The sequence below is a fragment of the Brienomyrus brachyistius genome, chromosome 22 (genome assembly GCF_023856365.1).
Source record: "Brienomyrus brachyistius isolate T26 chromosome 22, BBRACH_0.4, whole genome shotgun sequence".
Lineage (NCBI taxonomy): Eukaryota > Metazoa > Chordata > Actinopteri > Osteoglossiformes > Mormyridae > Brienomyrus > Brienomyrus brachyistius.
Genome location: NC_064554.1, coordinates 9,410,142 through 9,427,738, shown reverse-complemented (window position 1 = coordinate 9,427,738; position 17,597 = coordinate 9,410,142). Strand labels below are relative to the sequence as shown.

At 44.5% G+C, this 17,597-nt stretch overlaps 1 protein-coding gene across 3 annotated transcripts; it reads left to right on the top strand.

The window, feature by feature from the left end:
• The first annotated feature begins 958 nt into the window (after positions 1–958).
• Positions 959–17,597, top strand: LOC125717719 (protein HID1-like). Of its 3 annotated transcripts, none has more exons than XM_048990956.1 (20): positions 959–1,482; positions 2,297–2,380; positions 3,402–3,563; positions 6,598–6,723; positions 9,223–9,329; positions 9,437–9,553; positions 10,243–10,468; positions 11,201–11,257; positions 11,380–11,520; positions 13,488–13,578; positions 13,788–13,939; positions 14,025–14,103; positions 14,647–14,811; positions 14,894–15,121; positions 15,213–15,364; positions 15,520–15,603; positions 15,698–15,789; positions 16,069–16,227; positions 16,522–16,611; positions 16,734–17,597. In XM_048990956.1, exons 1-19 carry the CDS (start codon positions 1,417–1,419, stop codon positions 16,583–16,585), a joined length of 2,352 nt encoding a protein of 783 aa, XP_048846913.1. In that variant the 5' UTR covers positions 959–1,416; the 3' UTR covers positions 16,586–16,611; positions 16,734–17,597. The 3 variants fall into 3 exon arrangements, with proteins under 3 accessions (XP_048846913.1, XP_048846911.1, XP_048846912.1); XM_048990954.1 differs by having other exon boundaries at positions 963–1,482; positions 2,231–2,380; XM_048990955.1 differs by having other exon boundaries at positions 963–1,482; positions 2,231–2,380; positions 16,522–16,615.

Here is a 17,597-nt window from a genome sequence, read left to right as displayed (position 1 = left end):
TGAACTTAATCCCGACAAACCCATTTCCACTGCATTTCAGCCCTGCCACAAAAGGGCCTGCCGACATCATTTCAGTGATTCCCTCATTAACACAGGTGAGACTGTTGATGAGGACGAGGCTGGAGATCATTCTGTCGTGCTGACTGAGTTAGAATCGCAGACTGGATGCTTTAAAAGGAAGGTGGTGCTTGAAATCATTGTTCTTTCTCTATTAACCATGGTCACCTGCAAGGAATCGGGGCAACACCAGTGCAGAGTTTATTCAGGAATGGCAGCTGGCAGGTGTAAGTGTGTCTGCACGCACAGTGATGTGAAGGCTTTTGGAGGATGGCCAAGTGTCAAGCAGGACAGCAAAGAAGCTACTTCTCTCCAAAGAAAACATCAGGGACAGACTGGTATTAAACTGCTGAGGACTGGGGATACAGTCATTTTCTCCCATGATTCTCCTCTGGTTTCCCCCACATTCCAACAACATGCAGGCTAACTGGAGTTGCCCACAGATGTGTGAGTGTGCTCTGCAATGGAGCTGCTCCCCATCTTGGGTTGTTCCTGTAGCCTCTGGAATAGGCTCCACACCACTTGCATGTATGTCATGCATGGTTCTTTTAGCTAAGAGCATGTTTTAAAATATCTGAAGTAAACAAATCATTTTGGAGATTCTTTGGATTGATTTGGTGCTTCTGTCTGCGTGCCCCAGTCTAGCAATGCCTCCATTGAAAGATGAGCTATTTCCTAATAAATCTGGCAGAGGTCTTTGCACAAAGCATTCAGTGGTTTATTAACCAAAGCCAATAACAGGCAACCTGTCAGTAAACTGTAACAAGGCAGATCAATACCAGAAAGAGGCAAGAAATAGGAAGTACACTGGTAACCAAGGAGCCCCCTCAATACAGCGTTAAACATGCAATCCCCTACATGGTACTAACGATTACACAGGATATAGGCTTAATAAGGATGATCGAAGAAGGGTAACTGGTTCTGCCGAAGACTCGGACTGGAGACCGGATCTGGCTAGACATGGATTTATGAAAATTCCATATTTAAATTAGGCAGCTAATTACGTTTTTTTTGCTTTAAATTAGAAGTCGATTCCAAATTTATATCATATCGATGATGACGTTAGCAATGAAAATCTAGTTATCACGGTAGCCTATTACTTTACCCGAATGACTGCTTTTATTACTAAAAAGCCCCAACACGCACGTTGCAATCGCTCTGTTTCTTAATGTCTAATGTATTTTTTTTAATCGAATATCCTTTGAGCCTTTTGCAACTGCGTGGATCTGGGACCCGGAAGAGGCTGGTATTGGAACCGAAGTCTCTCATCCAGGAATCTGGCTTCAGCTGCGGGGGAAGCGTCTGTTTTAGACTCTCAGCTGGCGAGGATTCAGAGAAGCAGTGGGCACTAAAAGCAAGATGGGTATCTCCGACTCCAAGCTTAATTTCAGGAAAGCGGTGGTACAGCTCACAACCAAGACCCAGGTTCGTTTAGTCGGTGTATGTGTAGATGTGTTTCAAAGACTGATCGAGATGGGAGATGTGACCCCTGTGCTCAGACGGTGACTATATAATTTTTCCAGTCGTTAAATCGTTTGGGATGAGGAATTTATATTTTGCCAGTTTAATATACTACTTATCCGTATCTGTGCAAAGTAAAAATATGACGGCAAGGAGAGCTAATGGTCAGGACGGATAAATGACATATACAAATGTATATGATATAAATAAATGTGATTATATGTATATAATCAAACAGGGAAATTTGGATAAGATATAAACTCCAGCGCTATGCAAATATTTTAAGTTCCATATCTTTTAGCAGATGAAATGTTGTTATTGAGCTGTTAGTGAGAATGACCATTAGACGAGTCTCGGCTATAAAAGAACAGGTTTGTTGATAGCAGATGTTAACATAATATTTTTATATAATAAATCATGGCTTCCCTTTGCGGCCGGTGTATTACAGTGAGGAAAGATAGAGGAAATCAAAGCTAGCCTATGCTCCTCCAAAGAATGAACTTCACATAGTTTCAGTTTTTTTTCCCTGCATGGCAACTCAATGCAATATATTGTTTGTGAAATGTACTACCTAAATGGTCTCTCTCTCTCTCTCTCTCTCTCTCTCTCTCTCTCTCTCTCTCTCTCAGTTATGTAATGGTATAATATGGTGTGTTTTCCAGAAAGACGGTACTGTCTCTCTCTCATGTAACCCAGTCCTCTTGTTCCCAAGCCTGTGGAGGCCACTGACAACACCTTCTGGGACCAGTTCTTTGCTGAAACGGCTAACTCTGTCCAGGATGTTTTCACCATGGTGCCAGCCGCTGAGATCCGAGCCGTCCGTGAGGAGTCGCCCGCAAACCTCGCTACTCTCTGCTACAAGGTAGGCTGTCCCGAGCAGCCCGTCAGGCTGTGCATCCTGCACTTTTGTAAGGTCTTTGAAGGACCAATGCTGTTTCTGGGAAGGTAATGCGCAACCAGCAAAAGAGAGAAGTATGTCCATTCTCAGCTTTCAAATTTGTATTTCTATTTATGCATTTATATTATCCATCCATCCATCCATCCATCCATCCATCCATTTTCCAAACTGCTTATCCTACTGGGTCACGGGGGGCCCGGAGCCTATCCCAGAAGCAATGGGCATGAGGCAGGGAGCAACCCAGGATGGGGGGGACAGCCCATCACAGGGCACACTCACACACCATTCACTCTCACATGCACACCTACGGGCAATTTAGCAAGTCCAATTAGCCTCAGCATGTTTTTGGACTGTGGGGGGAAACCGGAGTACCCGGAGGAAACCCCACGACGACATGGGGAGAACATGCAAACTCCACACACATGTAACCCAGGCGGAGACTCGAACTCGGGTCCCAGAGGTGTGAGGCAACAGTGCTAATCACTGCACCACCATGCCGCCCGCATTTATATTATTATTATTATTTATATATTTTATTTTGCAGTCACTTATCGAAAGCAACATACAGTTTAGAAAGCAGTTTGCTCAAGGGGCCGATGGTGAGATCACTCTGCCAACCAGGGGATTTGAACTGGAGAGAGCCAGTTAAGGGCCTTGCAACAATAGACTCTCGCAAGACTTTTCATAAACTAGCCTGTCAGTTTGAGGAACTCTGACATTAGACCTTATGCCTGTGTGTGAGTGATACACAGACACTTTTCTATCTATCCAGTTTTTCTTTGAGTCGAAAGCTGGAACCTAATTTTGTGCTTCAGGCTTCTTACTGTCTATATAAGTGCAGAAACTGATTGGGTGACATCTGTCTCTCAATGGCCTATCAGTATGCGTGTCACCTGACTGAGTTTGCGTCTTTTTGTGTGCACACCGTCAGTGTGTTGCATGAGGTAACTGTGTGTCCCTCTTTGTTACTCCTGTTTGTTGCCAGGCTGTGGAGAAGTTGGTCCAAGGAGCTGAGTCAGGCTGCCCCACTGAGAAGGAGAAGCGGGTGGTTTTGAGCTGTGCCCGGCTGCTGACCCGGATCCTGCCCTACATTTTCGAGGACCCCGACTGGATTGGATTCTTCTGGTCCGGCATTGGTCAGGCCAGGGTGAGCATAGGAGGCGTGTAATACACATACTCACCCCCTGTTGGAACAAAGTTGGGGGTGACTTTTAGTGAAATCGTATGCCAGTCCCACACTATAATTCAATGACATGGCACAGTAGCTGTCTGGCCTGAGGGATGCCTCCCTTTAACATTTCCGGGAATCCCTACCATTCTGTGCTTTCCGTATGGGTCACTGGACTGGTGTGTTCCCTAATGGGACCCATCCTACTATTTATTCCTCTATTCCTGCTTCCCTCGTGGGCCTTTTGACCTCTGCTGTCCTTAGAGGGCAGCTTGGCGGCAGGGTGTCCGCGCTGTAGGATCCGTCAGCTCCCCGGCAACTTGTCGTGTTAATAAAATGCACCAGCACCAGAGAGAGTAGCTGAAAAGATCAAGACTGTTGGCTGTGTTGCTGGAAATACATCCTGCGAATGTATAGAAGTTAAGCCAGATAAGCCTAGAAGCAGAACGTCCAGGGTGGTATTTTCTGGAATGCTTCCCATGCCATGCATGAGCCAGGTTAATTTAGCTGAGAAAAGGAGATTAAATGCGTGGCTAAAAGGGTGGTGTAGGAATGAGGGGTTTAGGTTTATGGGGCACTGGAAGACCTTCTGGAACAGGTGGGACCTGTTCAAACCGGACGGGTTGCATCTGAACCAGAGGGGAACCAGTGTATTGGGGAGGCATATGTGAAGCGTAATTGAGGAATGTTTGAACTAGGGACTGGGGAGGCAGGAAGGTTGGCCTACCCTTTGCTCTCTGTACTTAAATGCTAGGAGTATTTGCAACAAACTTCATGATTTAGAGGCTTTTATTTAATCATTTTCTTATGACATTATAGGAATAACAGAAACATGATTGAGTGACAGTGATGGAGAAAAACACAATATGGATGGTTTCACATTATTCCGTATGGACCGGCAAGAAGGGAGGTGTTGTTGCAGTGTATGTAAAAGAATGCCAAGGGAATAAAAGTAATCCAGCAAACTATAGGCCAGGTAATTTAACTGGAAAAGAAATGGAGGCTATAATCCAAGTGAAAATTGTAAATTACCTGAATTCAAATAACATTCTGAGGGATAGCCAACATGGATTTAGGAGAGGTAGATCCTGTTTAACTAATTAACTCGAGTTCTTTAAGGAAGCTACAAGAGAAATTGATCTAAAAATGGCCTACGACGTGATCTACTTAGATTTCCAGAAGGCCTTTGATGTTGTCCCCCACAAAGGACTCCTCCTTAAACTCAAAGCAGCAGGGATTTTAGGAACAGTAGCAGCTTGGACTGAAAACTGGTTAACAGACAGGAAGCAGCAGGTTATTATTAGATGCACAGTGGGCCTGCGTTCATAGTGGGGTACCGCAGGGTTCAATTTTAGGACCACTATTGTTCCTAATTTACATTGATGATATTGACACCAATGCATACAGTAAACTGGTTAAATTTGCAGATGGCACCAAGGTGGGTGGTGTAACAGATACTGAACTAGCAGCACAGAAGCTACAGCAGGATCTTGATTTAATTAGCAACTGGGCTGAAAACCGGCAGATGAAATTTAATGTAGGGAAATGTAAGGTAATCCATGCAGGGAGCAGAAATATAAAGTACAAATATTTTATGGGTTATGCTGAAATAAAGGTAGCTGATTATGAGAAAGACCTTGGTGTGTATGTTGAAGCTTCCATGTCCCACTCTCACCAGTGTGGGGAAGCAATAAAAAAGGCCAATAGGATGTTGGGTTACATCTCTCAGTGTGTGAAGATGATGCTAAGATTATACCATTCCTTGGTAAGTCCCCACCTAGAATATTGTGAGCAGGTTTGGTCACCATATCTTAAGAAGGACATTGCTGCCTTGGAAATGGTTCAATGTAGGGTTACAGGAATGATTCCTGAATCCTTAGAGTAATGTCTCATGAGGAGAGGGTAGCTGAGCTGAATCTATTCAGCCTCAAGCAATAGAGACTAAGGGGGGACATGATTCAGGTATATAAGATTCTAACAGGTCTGGATGCTGTACAATGAAATAGTTACTTCAATATTAGTTCAAATACAAGAATTTGTGGCCATAGGTGGAAATTAGCGGGAGAATATTTTACACTGGATTTGAGAAAGCACTTCTTTACACAGTATGTAGTCAGAGTATGGAATAGTTTTCCTGTTAGTGTAGCGCAAGCTAAAACCTTGGGCTCCTTTAATTCAGAGCTAGAGAAAATCTTGAGAACTCTAAGCTATTAATTGAGTTCTCACGAAACAAGCTTGATGGCCTGAATGGCCTCCTCTCGTTCGTAAATTTCTTATGTTCTTATGTACTGTTTTTAGTTCATTATGATTGTTATGACGGTATATTTTTGTTTAATTTACTTAACATATTGATGTTTACAATATGCAAATAGGCTTCTGTTAGGTTTCGTTATAGACATGTCACCAGATGCATTGCCTTTGGTTTACAGCTGTTTTTAATTGTCTTTGTTTTTGTTTAATTTAAAAATAAGTTCTGTTTTTCCTGCTGTCCTGAAATTGTACTAAAAGCACGTTTTGTACCAAACCGTTTATGTTGTATACTGTTACACCCTTACTGCTCTTGGAGCCGCCGTATCAGACAGAATATGTAGCCACATGTGAAGCTACAGAATCAGTCCTTGTTCTGAGCTGCCTTCACTGGGGGGAGGGGGAATCAGATTTGGGTTGGGGTTCAGCGCATTTCAGTTAGTTTTACATGACAAACAGGTCAGCCAGATTTGCAAAAGAAAGAAAGGAAGTCAAGATTTTTTTGTGACTGAATGAATACTGCTAAGAGGCCATGAGGGTAACTGGGCGGTGCCCCCTTAGCCCCCCTGCCCAAGCCCAGCTATGTCTGGTGTTTGCTTATGTAAATAACAAATGGCGAGAGAAGATAGAGGGTAGAAGCAGTTGTTTAAATACAGGCTCTTCCCTACTTGGCTGCACTGTCACTCTCATACACAGCTGGTACGTAACTGGCAGATACTTTGTGTTTATGCATCAGGCTCCTGCATTAACAGCCGTTTTCCCACAGGCGGAAGAAGTGGAGGACGATGAGGAAGACTCCCATCCTCTGGCTGAGTCTCTCCTGCTGGCCCTCGCCGACTTGCTGTTCTGCCCTGATTTCACTGTACAAAGCCAGCTGAGGGGCGGGGGCCCAGTAAGCACCCGCAACCGGACCCCGTGCCTGCCTAGCTATGATCCGGGGGGTGAACTAACAAGCTAGTTTACGGCCCTACCCAGATTTCTTGAGGTATACTGGATTATGGGTATTATATCTGGATACTGGGTATTACGAATCATAGCTCACTTTTAATTAAGGTATATTGCCATGGTAACTTATGCTGTCATCTTAAAAGTTCCTCCCTTTCGTGAAAAAAACATGTAATATATTGATTAAATAGTTGCGATGGTCATACCACTGATTATTTTTTTTTTATTTGTATCAAGTAATTCCGCGACCCAGAAGGATAAGCGGTTTGGAAAATGGATGGATGGATGTGTCTAGTAATACCGGGTTAGGTGTCCCGAAATTGATATTCAGTGGCGACCCTTTTGTGACCCCTTGCCAGGTTGCATAGTAAATTTGCTGGAATGGGGGTGGGGGTGCTGATGATGAAGTTTGTCGAGTTTGTAGATTTTCAAAAAGAAAATCATTACCCATCCCTACTATTTACTATAGTAAAAGGGCGGCTCCTAATTTTCACCCTAATTTTACAATGCAAATACTTCCCATTTGATGTGAAAGTACACAGACTTTGATTAGGAAACCCTATGCCAACTTAGCTAACAGATAACCACCATTGTACTACCTTTTAGCTCTGATTTCCCGGGCTCTGATCAGTTCTTGGTAGGCCTTTGTAAACCTCTGCCTATGTAAACTCTGTGGGGCAGATGAAATAATGCGTTTGTGCCTTTTTCAGGTATAATTTTGTAGCAAAATGCCCCTAAAAACATAGCATGGTATGTATGAACAGACTGTACATGCCTAAAATCACAATCTGTGTGCCGGAAGAGCTCAAAATGACAAGGTGCATTTTTCCTACTCATGCATATGTAGCCATGGGTGGGTCAAGGGAAAAGCAGGATTTTCACACAAAAACATGGCAGGAGAAGTGCAAAGAGAGACTGGTTACATATTTCATCGCATGTATGAAAACTGCAGGGGAAAATGCGAGTCTGCTTTGAGCTGGATTCCCTCCGCCTGAAAAGTAGGTGTAATCCAGGTAACGTGTTTATGTATATAGGGATGATGCCCACAAGGAGTGGTCACCCTCTCAATCCACAAGGACATTTACAGAAACAAACATACATATTCCATTAATGTGCAAGTGACATGTGATGCCAGACTGCAAATCACAAACATTGTGGCAGAATATCCTGGCTCTGTCCAATACACAGTACAAGAAGCAAAATGGTGGAAATGCATAAAGTCACTTAAAAAATTTGAAGCGATCGATCACATGAAATATTTCAATTTGCCCGTTAAACCTGCAAGAATAGGTTCAACCATAAACATAAATCGGAAAGTTATGCTCAAATGAACAGGCTAATGAGTTGCTAACCGGAGTTGTTAGCCATGGCTGTTGGGGGATGCTCACCATCACCGTAAATATATGCAAAACTTATATGACGTCTCCTGTTTATTGTAAATGCATCGGACACTAATTGAAATGGAGCTAGTAGACAAAAACGTGCCAATAATTTTTAATGAAATAAATAATGTGTCCCAAGTAACGATGCGTTTCCAAAAGCCCTGTTTATCTGTGGTGGATAGCACTGTTTTGGCTGGGTGAAACACCTCCGATGTTAAATGACAGGGCACGTCCATCTGCGGACCGGCCAAGACCATGTTCATGTTGCGCTTTTTCATGGACACTCTTCCCCTGGATTTGTAAAACTCATAGTAAACCCCAATGCTGTCTAAGGACTGACTGGTCCATATCTCCGCCCAGTGCTAGAAGTCTATCATCATTGGGCCATTTCTTTTGTTCTCCTGATCTCAGCACTGACCCTGAGCAGCTGCAGCAGACAGGAATCTGCAGGAAGATGTTGTGATGAACCAGGTAGAGTTCAATGCGCGCTGAACCTGACCTGTAGCAGAAATCTTCAAACAAATCGTAATGGAGGATGCCAACTCCAGGATTGTAATTCAAAAACACAAAAGTCAAGAAAACAGGTAATAGGTCAGTAAATCAATGCAAAACAGGGAAAATGCGTGACATCGAGGCATAATCAACACAAAAGTTAGAAGACAAGAAATGCATTCAATGGGAGAGGAGGATGAGGAAAGGGTAACTGACTTTGCTAAATCCTCTGCTGGATGCGAGATGTGGGAGCAGGTCGGTTAAGGAACTTGACAAGTTGGCATAAATAAGCCCTTAATGTCACATCATGAAACAGACCATTTGTGTTTGGCTGTGGTCACCCTCTCAGTGTCTAGAGTTTTTGACCCCTTAGGGAAATGTTTTCCTCCTGCTTCACCATGTTGTTTGCCCTGCCCTGACCTCATTGTGCGCCGGGTCCCTCTCTTGGCCATCTGACCACACAAGCAAAAGATGGGTCTGTTCTGAAACACGCCGTGGCATCCATAGCATTCCTTGTGCGGTTGTAGGGAAGCTCTTGCATGGAGCTGAGAGCTGACTGTCGCTCCCCATAGGACACAGCAGAGAGCACCCAGTACTTGGACAGCTGTGAGTACATCTGGGAGGCTGGTGTTGGGTTCGCTCAGTCCCCCCCTCTCAATTACGTGCACGACATCAACAGGTAGGGGGTGCTGAGCCTCTGATTGTTATTCTCCCACGCCCTTTCCCGCTGTGCTAGCTGTTATTAACCCTTTCCTCTGTCTCCTCAACTCCTTCGCCACCATGCAGGACTGAGCTGCTCAGGCTGCTGCTGACCTGCTTCTCAGAGGCTATGTTCCTGCCTCCTTCCCCTCAGCACAGCGTCCTCAACCCCTGGGTCACCTTCTTCTGCTCCACAGAAAACCGGTCAGGAGCCTTGACTCACAGACCCCCTCATGCCCTCACACTCTGGTGCTTTAGAAATGGATATGTGTGAGTGTGTATCCTGCAAAGGACTGGCAGCCCACTCAGGCTCCAGACTCACAGTGGATGGAATACCCTATAGTTGTAACAGACAGGATTTGTTAAATAATGTTAATATATACCTGGGATAGGTGGCAACCCCCCCATGTGTTCCTGAGTAGGATATACATTATTTATGCCTCATTCCCGAACAGACTCACATCAGAATCAACTTAAGAAATTTGATAGACACAGACCGTTGAGTTTTTGGACACCTTTTATAATGAAGCAATGCTTCATTTGCCATTCACACAGAGGAATTCTTCAGCGCTCACATACCTTGCTCTCCAGTCAGACGCACGCACAGGTGAGGCTGATACAGGGTCAGCTGTTTTTCAGACACCCCCAGAACATATTTTTTTGGTGGTGTTTTGGGCCCAGCAGTAGTGTGACAATTCTGCCCATCATGATTTTTGAACCAGTAACCATTCATTTACAAACCCTGAGATCTAACCCCCTGAGCCAGACTCCAGCCTGGTTTCCGGTAGGCATCACTCCCAGCGTTCTCTCCTGTTTTCTTTGGTGAAATTCCTCTTAACTCCAAACCTGGTTTAAACGGACCCCCCCCCCCCCCTGCTGCCCCATTCCCGCAGGCATGCCCTGCCCCTCTTCACCTCCCTCCTCAATGTGGTGTGCGCCTACGATCCTGTGGGCTACGGCATCCCCTACAACCACCTGCTCTTTTCCGACTCCCGTGAGCTGCTGGTGGAGCACGCCGTGCAGATCCTCATCGTGACCCTGGAGCACCAGTACGGAGTCCCTGCGGAGAGCCCCAGCACGGAGCGGCCCAGGACCCCGTCCAGCACCAGCGATGAGGAGGTGGCATTTGCTCCTTCGTTTGGAATTCCTCTGTCCTTTTTTGGATTTACAGATTAGGCCAGTGGCATTTTGCACTGGGCCGGGTTTCCAGTGTCCCTAAGGCAGAGCTTTACTTGGGTCGTCTCTCTAATAAGAAAATCGATGATCATTTCACTTCCACCGAAACAGAGGTAATTTGGTGGCTTGTGGCCACTCCCTATCACGCTTATAACTAGAGCCGGCCATGTATACAATATACAGATTGTCTCTGATTGACGACTGGGTTCTATTCTGGTGGACAGGAATTTGTCGAAATGGACAAATATTGAAATTGGTATATGCAGTAAAGTGTACCAACTTCTTAAATGAAAAATATAGGTTCCCAGGCATCAAAAAAGTAAATTCTTTATGTTATATATTTTGACTTTGTCTGGACCATCTTGGGTCCCTGGAAGCTGCTTAGTTTGCCCGTCTGGATCCGGCCCTGATTATGCATGTATATAACAATTTTAATGATCAAAAAATATCCTTATCGGGTACAAGGCTATTGTTGTTTTTGGAGTTAAGATGCAAAACTGCTGTAGTTTTGTTAAACAAAGTTAATTGGACTAACAGTGAAATTGATTCCTATGATGCAGGCCACAAACACTTGGCATGGGCTTGCTTTGTCCCCTGTTCAAGCTAAAAGGTTCTTCCCCTTAGCGAAGAATGGCTTTTGTTTTGTTGACAGCTATTTCTGCGCTTTGTTTCCAGCCAGAGGGACCAGAGAACCTCTTTGTGAATTATTTATCGAGAATCCACAGAGAAGAGGTAACTTCCTTTTCCCGTCTTGCTGTCTGTCGATTCTCGATTTTTCTTAGAGAAGTAAAGGAAATAAGCGCGAAGATGGAAGATGCTGAATTTTTCTGAAGCCTCTTGTCTTCTCTCACCAGGACTATGAGTTTGTCCTGAAAGGCCTGGCTCGTCTTCTAACAAACCCCCTCACCCAGACATACCTTCCCAACTCTACAAAAAAGATCCAGTTCCACCAGGAGCTGCTGGTGCTTTTCTGGAAGTTGTGTGACTTCAACAAGGTAGAAGACCAGTGAAATATCTGTCTGCTAACACCACTGTTTCTGGGGGAAAGTTCTAACACAGGGATATCAAACTCAAGGCCCACGGGCCAAATCCTGCCTGTGGTACAATTGCATCTGGCCCATGCGATAATGTCTTAGTATCAGAATTGGCCCACTGGTATATAGCATTCATATCACTGGCACTACAATTCCCAGACTGCACAGCGATAGTTGGTGCATTGGCATGTCATTCAAGGGCTGCACGATATCACTTCGCCATATACTCACAATTAAGTGGCGCATTTGCAGTAACCATCAAGGCTTTAGATGGTACTATACAGATGTTTACTTTCAGCCACAATTTGGTAAGCAAGTTAGAAGTCTTCCTAAAATATCAGTGATTTGTATAAACTCAGCATATCCTTATGTTTAATAAACATGTGGGATTTAAAACTGTAAAAAGTAGCGCCACACCACCATTGTCACTTTGCCTTGCTTATCCCCAATATCTCCTCTTTCAAAAGATGCTATTGCTGCGGAGCTGTTTCTTTCTTCACCACCGCTTCAGTGCTTATCACTTAGACGATATACCAAAGCAATAGTACATGGTGTGATTCGCTGGCCAAATGTAATCAACCAATGTATTCTTCATGATTGGGGTGAGCCAAGAACGACATGCGGGGATTTTTACCGTCCTCTGTACTTCGGTTCTTGAGTATTGGAACTGGTCTTCGACAATGGAAGATGACGTAAAACACAGGAACACAAATACAGTCAAGTCCGCAAACACCCCTCGTGTGTGACACTGCCTCAGGTCTAGGCATGCGCTTGTGCAGGCTGTAGAATCAATACCATGAAAGGGGGGAACTTGGCTCCCATGAGAAAGATACAAGCTCCCTTGAAAGCCTCCGCTGAGACCTTTAGAGCTCTAAAAATTGTCCACTTTTGTGTTAAAGGTTATATTTTATTTTCCGTACATTAATGTTCCTAAAACAAAAAAAAATTATAGAATAAATGTGTCAGGGTTGTGTGTCCCCAGTAATAAACACAATTCTGGGTCTGCTGTGGCCATCCATGTGTGGCAGCACTGCCCTTGAATTGTAAGATTTGCGTAGCTAACTCCTCATCATTGAGTGGGTGTGGTATCCGAATGGAAATTGTTAACTAAGAAAACAAACAGTGTTTTAATTCAGTATTTTGGGCCAGTTTATGGATAGTCAGATTGGAAACAACCCTGTCAGAGCGTCAGAAAGAGGCAGAGGGAGAGAGACGGGGAGCTGTGAGCCACAGAGCTATTTTATTTCGATGCGGTTAAACAAAAGTTAGCTAAATAATGCACCGTTTTTTCTGTTCAAGCGATGTGTTGCTCTTCAAGGGGTTTGTATCAGAAGCGGAAAGATGTTACCTATGTCCCTCTGCCTTGTGATTTTGTCCTTCGTTTACTTTGTTTAGACTATTAAACGTCTTGTGTGATTTTTATGTTATCGTGGTTGTGCCTACATGAAATGTTACTGACAGTATAAATTGACTGCTTAGAAATTTTCAGTTTTGTTATAATCTTGTGCGAAGCATAACTATATATCTGTAATTGGCTCGCAGATGAACAAAATGCTAAACGCAATTTTTGCTTTTCTCTCTTTTTCATGAAAGTGAAACTCCTCTGCGGATTTCTTTCAGTTAATTGAAAATAGGTGTAGGTATTTCATGAAAACAAAGTGACACAATTTAACGTAAAGTGGAGGATAAATATTGCATAGAAGCTCTCATTTTAAACCAAAATACACTATTCCAACAGATGAGAAGAATGTCTGCTCCATGGTAAGAACACGGGTTTATTCAGTTTACAAAAATCTAAATACTAAAGAATAAAGATAATGTCAGTGGCTGTTTATCGGCCTGTTCAGCCTCCCATCTGGAGGGTTTGTTGATCTTCTCACCTGTGTGAGAGGAGTCCCACTCTCCAGATGCTTCTCTATGCCTTCCAGAAATTTCTGTACTTTGTGCTGAAGAGCAATGATGTGCTGGATGTCCTGGTGCCCATTTTGTACTACCTGAATGATGCTCGTACCGACCAGGGTGAGTGCGGCCTTGATGCATTTCACTTTTTTAAGCGTCCCCTTTTAACTAAACCTTGGGAGGCCCTCCCTGTGCTGGGGTTCTTCCTACCTGAGCCCTTAGCTGCATGCTTCCCTAATTAGTACCTTGATTTAGCTAAATAGGCCCTGAAATGGTCAGTGGGTAACTGAGAGCTGGGACACTCACATGACAGTCTTGCATTTCCGCAGCCCGCGTAGGCCTGCTGCACATCGGCGTCTTCATCCTGCTGCTGCTGAGTGGTGAGAGGAACTTTGGCGTGCGTCTGAACAAGCCGTATGCGGTGCACGTGGCCATGGATGTACCTGTCTTCACCGGGACACACGCCGACTTGCTTGTCTTGGTGAGGCTATAGTAGGGTTGCTTGTTAACCCGGATGCCTCTTCTGGGAATTGACAGGTTTACTTTTATATGGACAAAACTTACAGGTGTTCCACAAGATCATCACCAACGGACACCAGCGTCTGCAGCCATTATATGACTGCCTGCTCACCATCATCGCCAACGGTAAGCACCACGCACCATCATCACCCGGGGTCTGTTGAACACACACATCACTGAGCTCTCAAGAATTTCCCAGTAATCTCACATGTGGGATTACAGCAGATCCTTTTCAAGGTTCAGGTTTCAGGTTTTATTGTGACTTTGATCATGACCTTAATCTTTCTTTCTTTCTTATTTCCTGTTTCCTGTATGGTTCTGCATGAATGATTTAATAATGGATGACACGTACCCTTGAGGTGACAAAAATTCCCATATTGTGCTTTTGTTATGCATGGTCTTGTCTTTTACTACACTGCTGTTTTGTCCCTTCTTTGCACTGTTGTCGGTCCCATTGTCTCCCATGCATCTGTCACCTCCCCTGCAACTGTGGCACAAGAACTTCACTGTGTTCCTCAGAACTTATAAACTTATAAAGTAACAATAAAACTTGAAATTTGAACCTTCTCTCCCTGTGCTTATTAGAAGAGACTTTATTACTCAATAACTTCCTTCTTTAAACATTAGCCAAAAGTGCTGCCCCTAATATCCTTAACCTTTTCATTGTAGTTTCACCCTACCTGAAAAGTCTGTCCATGGTGGCCTCCAACAAGCTTCTGCACCTTCTGGAAGTTTTCTCCACCAGTTGGTTCCTCTTCTCCAGCCAGCAGAACCACCAGTTGGTCCTTTTCCTGCTTGAGGCTTTCAACAATATTGTTCAGTACCAGTTTGATGGTAGAGGAATCTTCTTTGAACAAATGGCCATTGCTTTTCTCTGCCTGTTATCTCCTCTTATTCTTTTGCCACCCCTATCCAGGCCACAGCAACCTGGTCTATGCCATCATCCGCAACCGTACCACCTTTCACCAACTGGCCAGCCTGCCGACTGACCACGTGTCTATTCAGAAAGCTTTGCAGCGCAAGCAGCGACCAGCAGGGGGCGTCTTTCCTTCCGACTCCCATGAGGGGGGTTCCATAGAGGGCTCGTGCCCACAGGTGGCCTCTGAGCCAGGCACCCTCAAGACCAGCCTTGTCGCTATGCCAGGTGCCACATGGGGACCATCATTTTGTACACTGTTTTTCTTCGCCTAGTTATGTGGATTAGTTATGGTTAACGTTAGACTGATCCTTCACAGATATTGACACGCTGACAGAGAAGTCACAGGTCTTGGAGGGACGGGTCACGGTCTCGCTTCAGTCATCTGACGTTCTTCAGACCCCCCCTTTGAGCCATACTGGTGTGACCAGTGGTAGCGACACCGAGTCTAATTTGGCACAGGACAATGAGGTGAAGGGGCTGCACTGGAGACCTCCATAAAGCTGATTCTGGGGGGAGCGATTTTTGCTGGGTGGAGCTGAAGTACTGGTGTAGCCATTTATCTAAATACAAATGGGTATGTTCATATGGACTAAGAGCCGTTGGTGTGTCTGTCTGCATTTCAGGATGTCTTCTACAGTGACACAGAGATGGAGCAGAAGCTTCCTGCTATGACATCCACCTGCAGCTGGACCCCCACACCAGACTGGGTGAAGTCCTGCATCCAAGTCATGCACACGCAGAGGCGTTTCCCTCGACAACCAGGGCCTGACCTGAGCTGTGGTACACTCTGCTTCCTGACAGGTGCTTTCCTGGAAGAGCCAGCTTCCCCTACAGACAGTCCTTCGCCTACTGCAGGTGCTGGTTCCCCAGGTTGAGAAGATCTGCATTGACAAGTGAGGCTTTTTGTGAAGATCTAACAGGCTTGAGTGCTGACGGGTTGAATTTAATCATACAGAAAAAACTGGAGAGAACACTCCACTCCTGAAGGTCTTGTTATGTATCATAAAATTGCCACAATAGTCTGAAAGTATTTAGACAGTACATTGATACACCAGTAAGGTAGAATAATGTACGATGCAGGCTAATCATTGCCTTACTCCTGGGTAAAGGTTTCCCTTCGAACTCTCATTATTGTGAGCGCCAGTTCACGCAAGATTTGTGTCCTCATATAGGGGTTTGACTGATGAGTCAGAAATCCTGAAGTTCCTCCAACATGGCACGCTGGTCGGTCTCCTGCCGGTCCCGCACCCCATCCTGATCCGAAAGTACCAGGCCAATGCCGGCACCACCATGTGGTTCCGCACCTACACGTGGGGAGTGGTCTACTTGAGGTGCGCATAGCTGAGGGCTGGGAAGAACCACTGTCTTTATTTTTATTTACTTAAAATATTCAAACCTGTATACATGGCGAGCCTCGTCCTGAGTCTGTACAGCTGAAAAAGCCTCTTCCACTGTTCACTGGTATGAGGTCCAGTCCATTCATCAAGCCAATCTGCTTGATAGATGCTTTGGTAAATGCCGGCACTGAGAGATATCAAATAGTGCCAGGAGGGGGTGCTCTTGTGGTATGAAATTTTCCATGACTCTGTGTTGATCCAGTGATACCTGTTGTCGTGTCACCATAGAAACGTGGATCCTCCAATCTGGTATGACACAGATGTTCGCCTGTTTGACATCCAAAGGGTGTAGATGGATACCTGAGGGACCTGGATGGAGTAGGTATCACTCCATTTGCTCCTGGACCTCTTCTCCTCCTCACGTTCTTAATTTTCTGCGAAATGCTGCTGGCCCAATGTCATACTTGTTGCCCAGCTTATAATTTTCTCTTTTGTTCAAGGTCAAAGGTCTAAGGTGGGGGGAGGACTGAATGCCAGATCCTAGAGATGCTGAAGTGTATCGGCACTTCTGCAATGCTGGGCCAAATAGGCAAGATGGCCAGGAGGACATTTTAGAGATGAGGCCACCTCATCTCACGTTTCCTTTTGCAGCTGTTTTCTGTGGACATCTGTGTAATATAGTCAAATATCAGCCACATGCTCACCTGATTTTCACATAATTTTGGATTATTTGAACATGCCATGTATATAATAGCACATTTGTTGCATTTTAGTAACCTTATTTATGTGAAATGTAATAAATTATGAATTAGCTATGGGAGCCATTGTCTTCTAATGTTTCCTGATAATGGATTTCAGTCCAGCTTGGCATCTTAGTGTCTTGTACGTTTTTGTGATGCCTGCATGCATAAAAGCTTAGGATTCCATTGCCTTTAAAAGGTGTGTTTCACCATATAAAATTCTCAGAATGTAGCTCCTTGTTAACTCTTTGACTCCAGCTTGGAGGAGCCGCTGGGATGACAAGGTACTTATCCACTCTGGCGGGATGCCCATTTTCATCGCATGACATTACTGGATGTGTTTGTCACTGAATATGTGTATACCAGAGATATATAAGATTATTTCCTGAATTTCTGAGCAGCATTGGATTTCATGAAAATGCCATGCTATACGGGTTGGTCTGTGTTTCCTTGTTTCCTCTTTATTAAGTGTATATGACAGACCTGCCATTGCTTTAAAGACATGCAGCCTGTATTACTCATTAACTAGGTTTATGAGCTCTCAGGTGCAGTATCACATGTCACAGTTTTTAATATGTTTATATTGCTGTGTTTGTGTACAGTAAACAGTCTAACTTGCAAGTA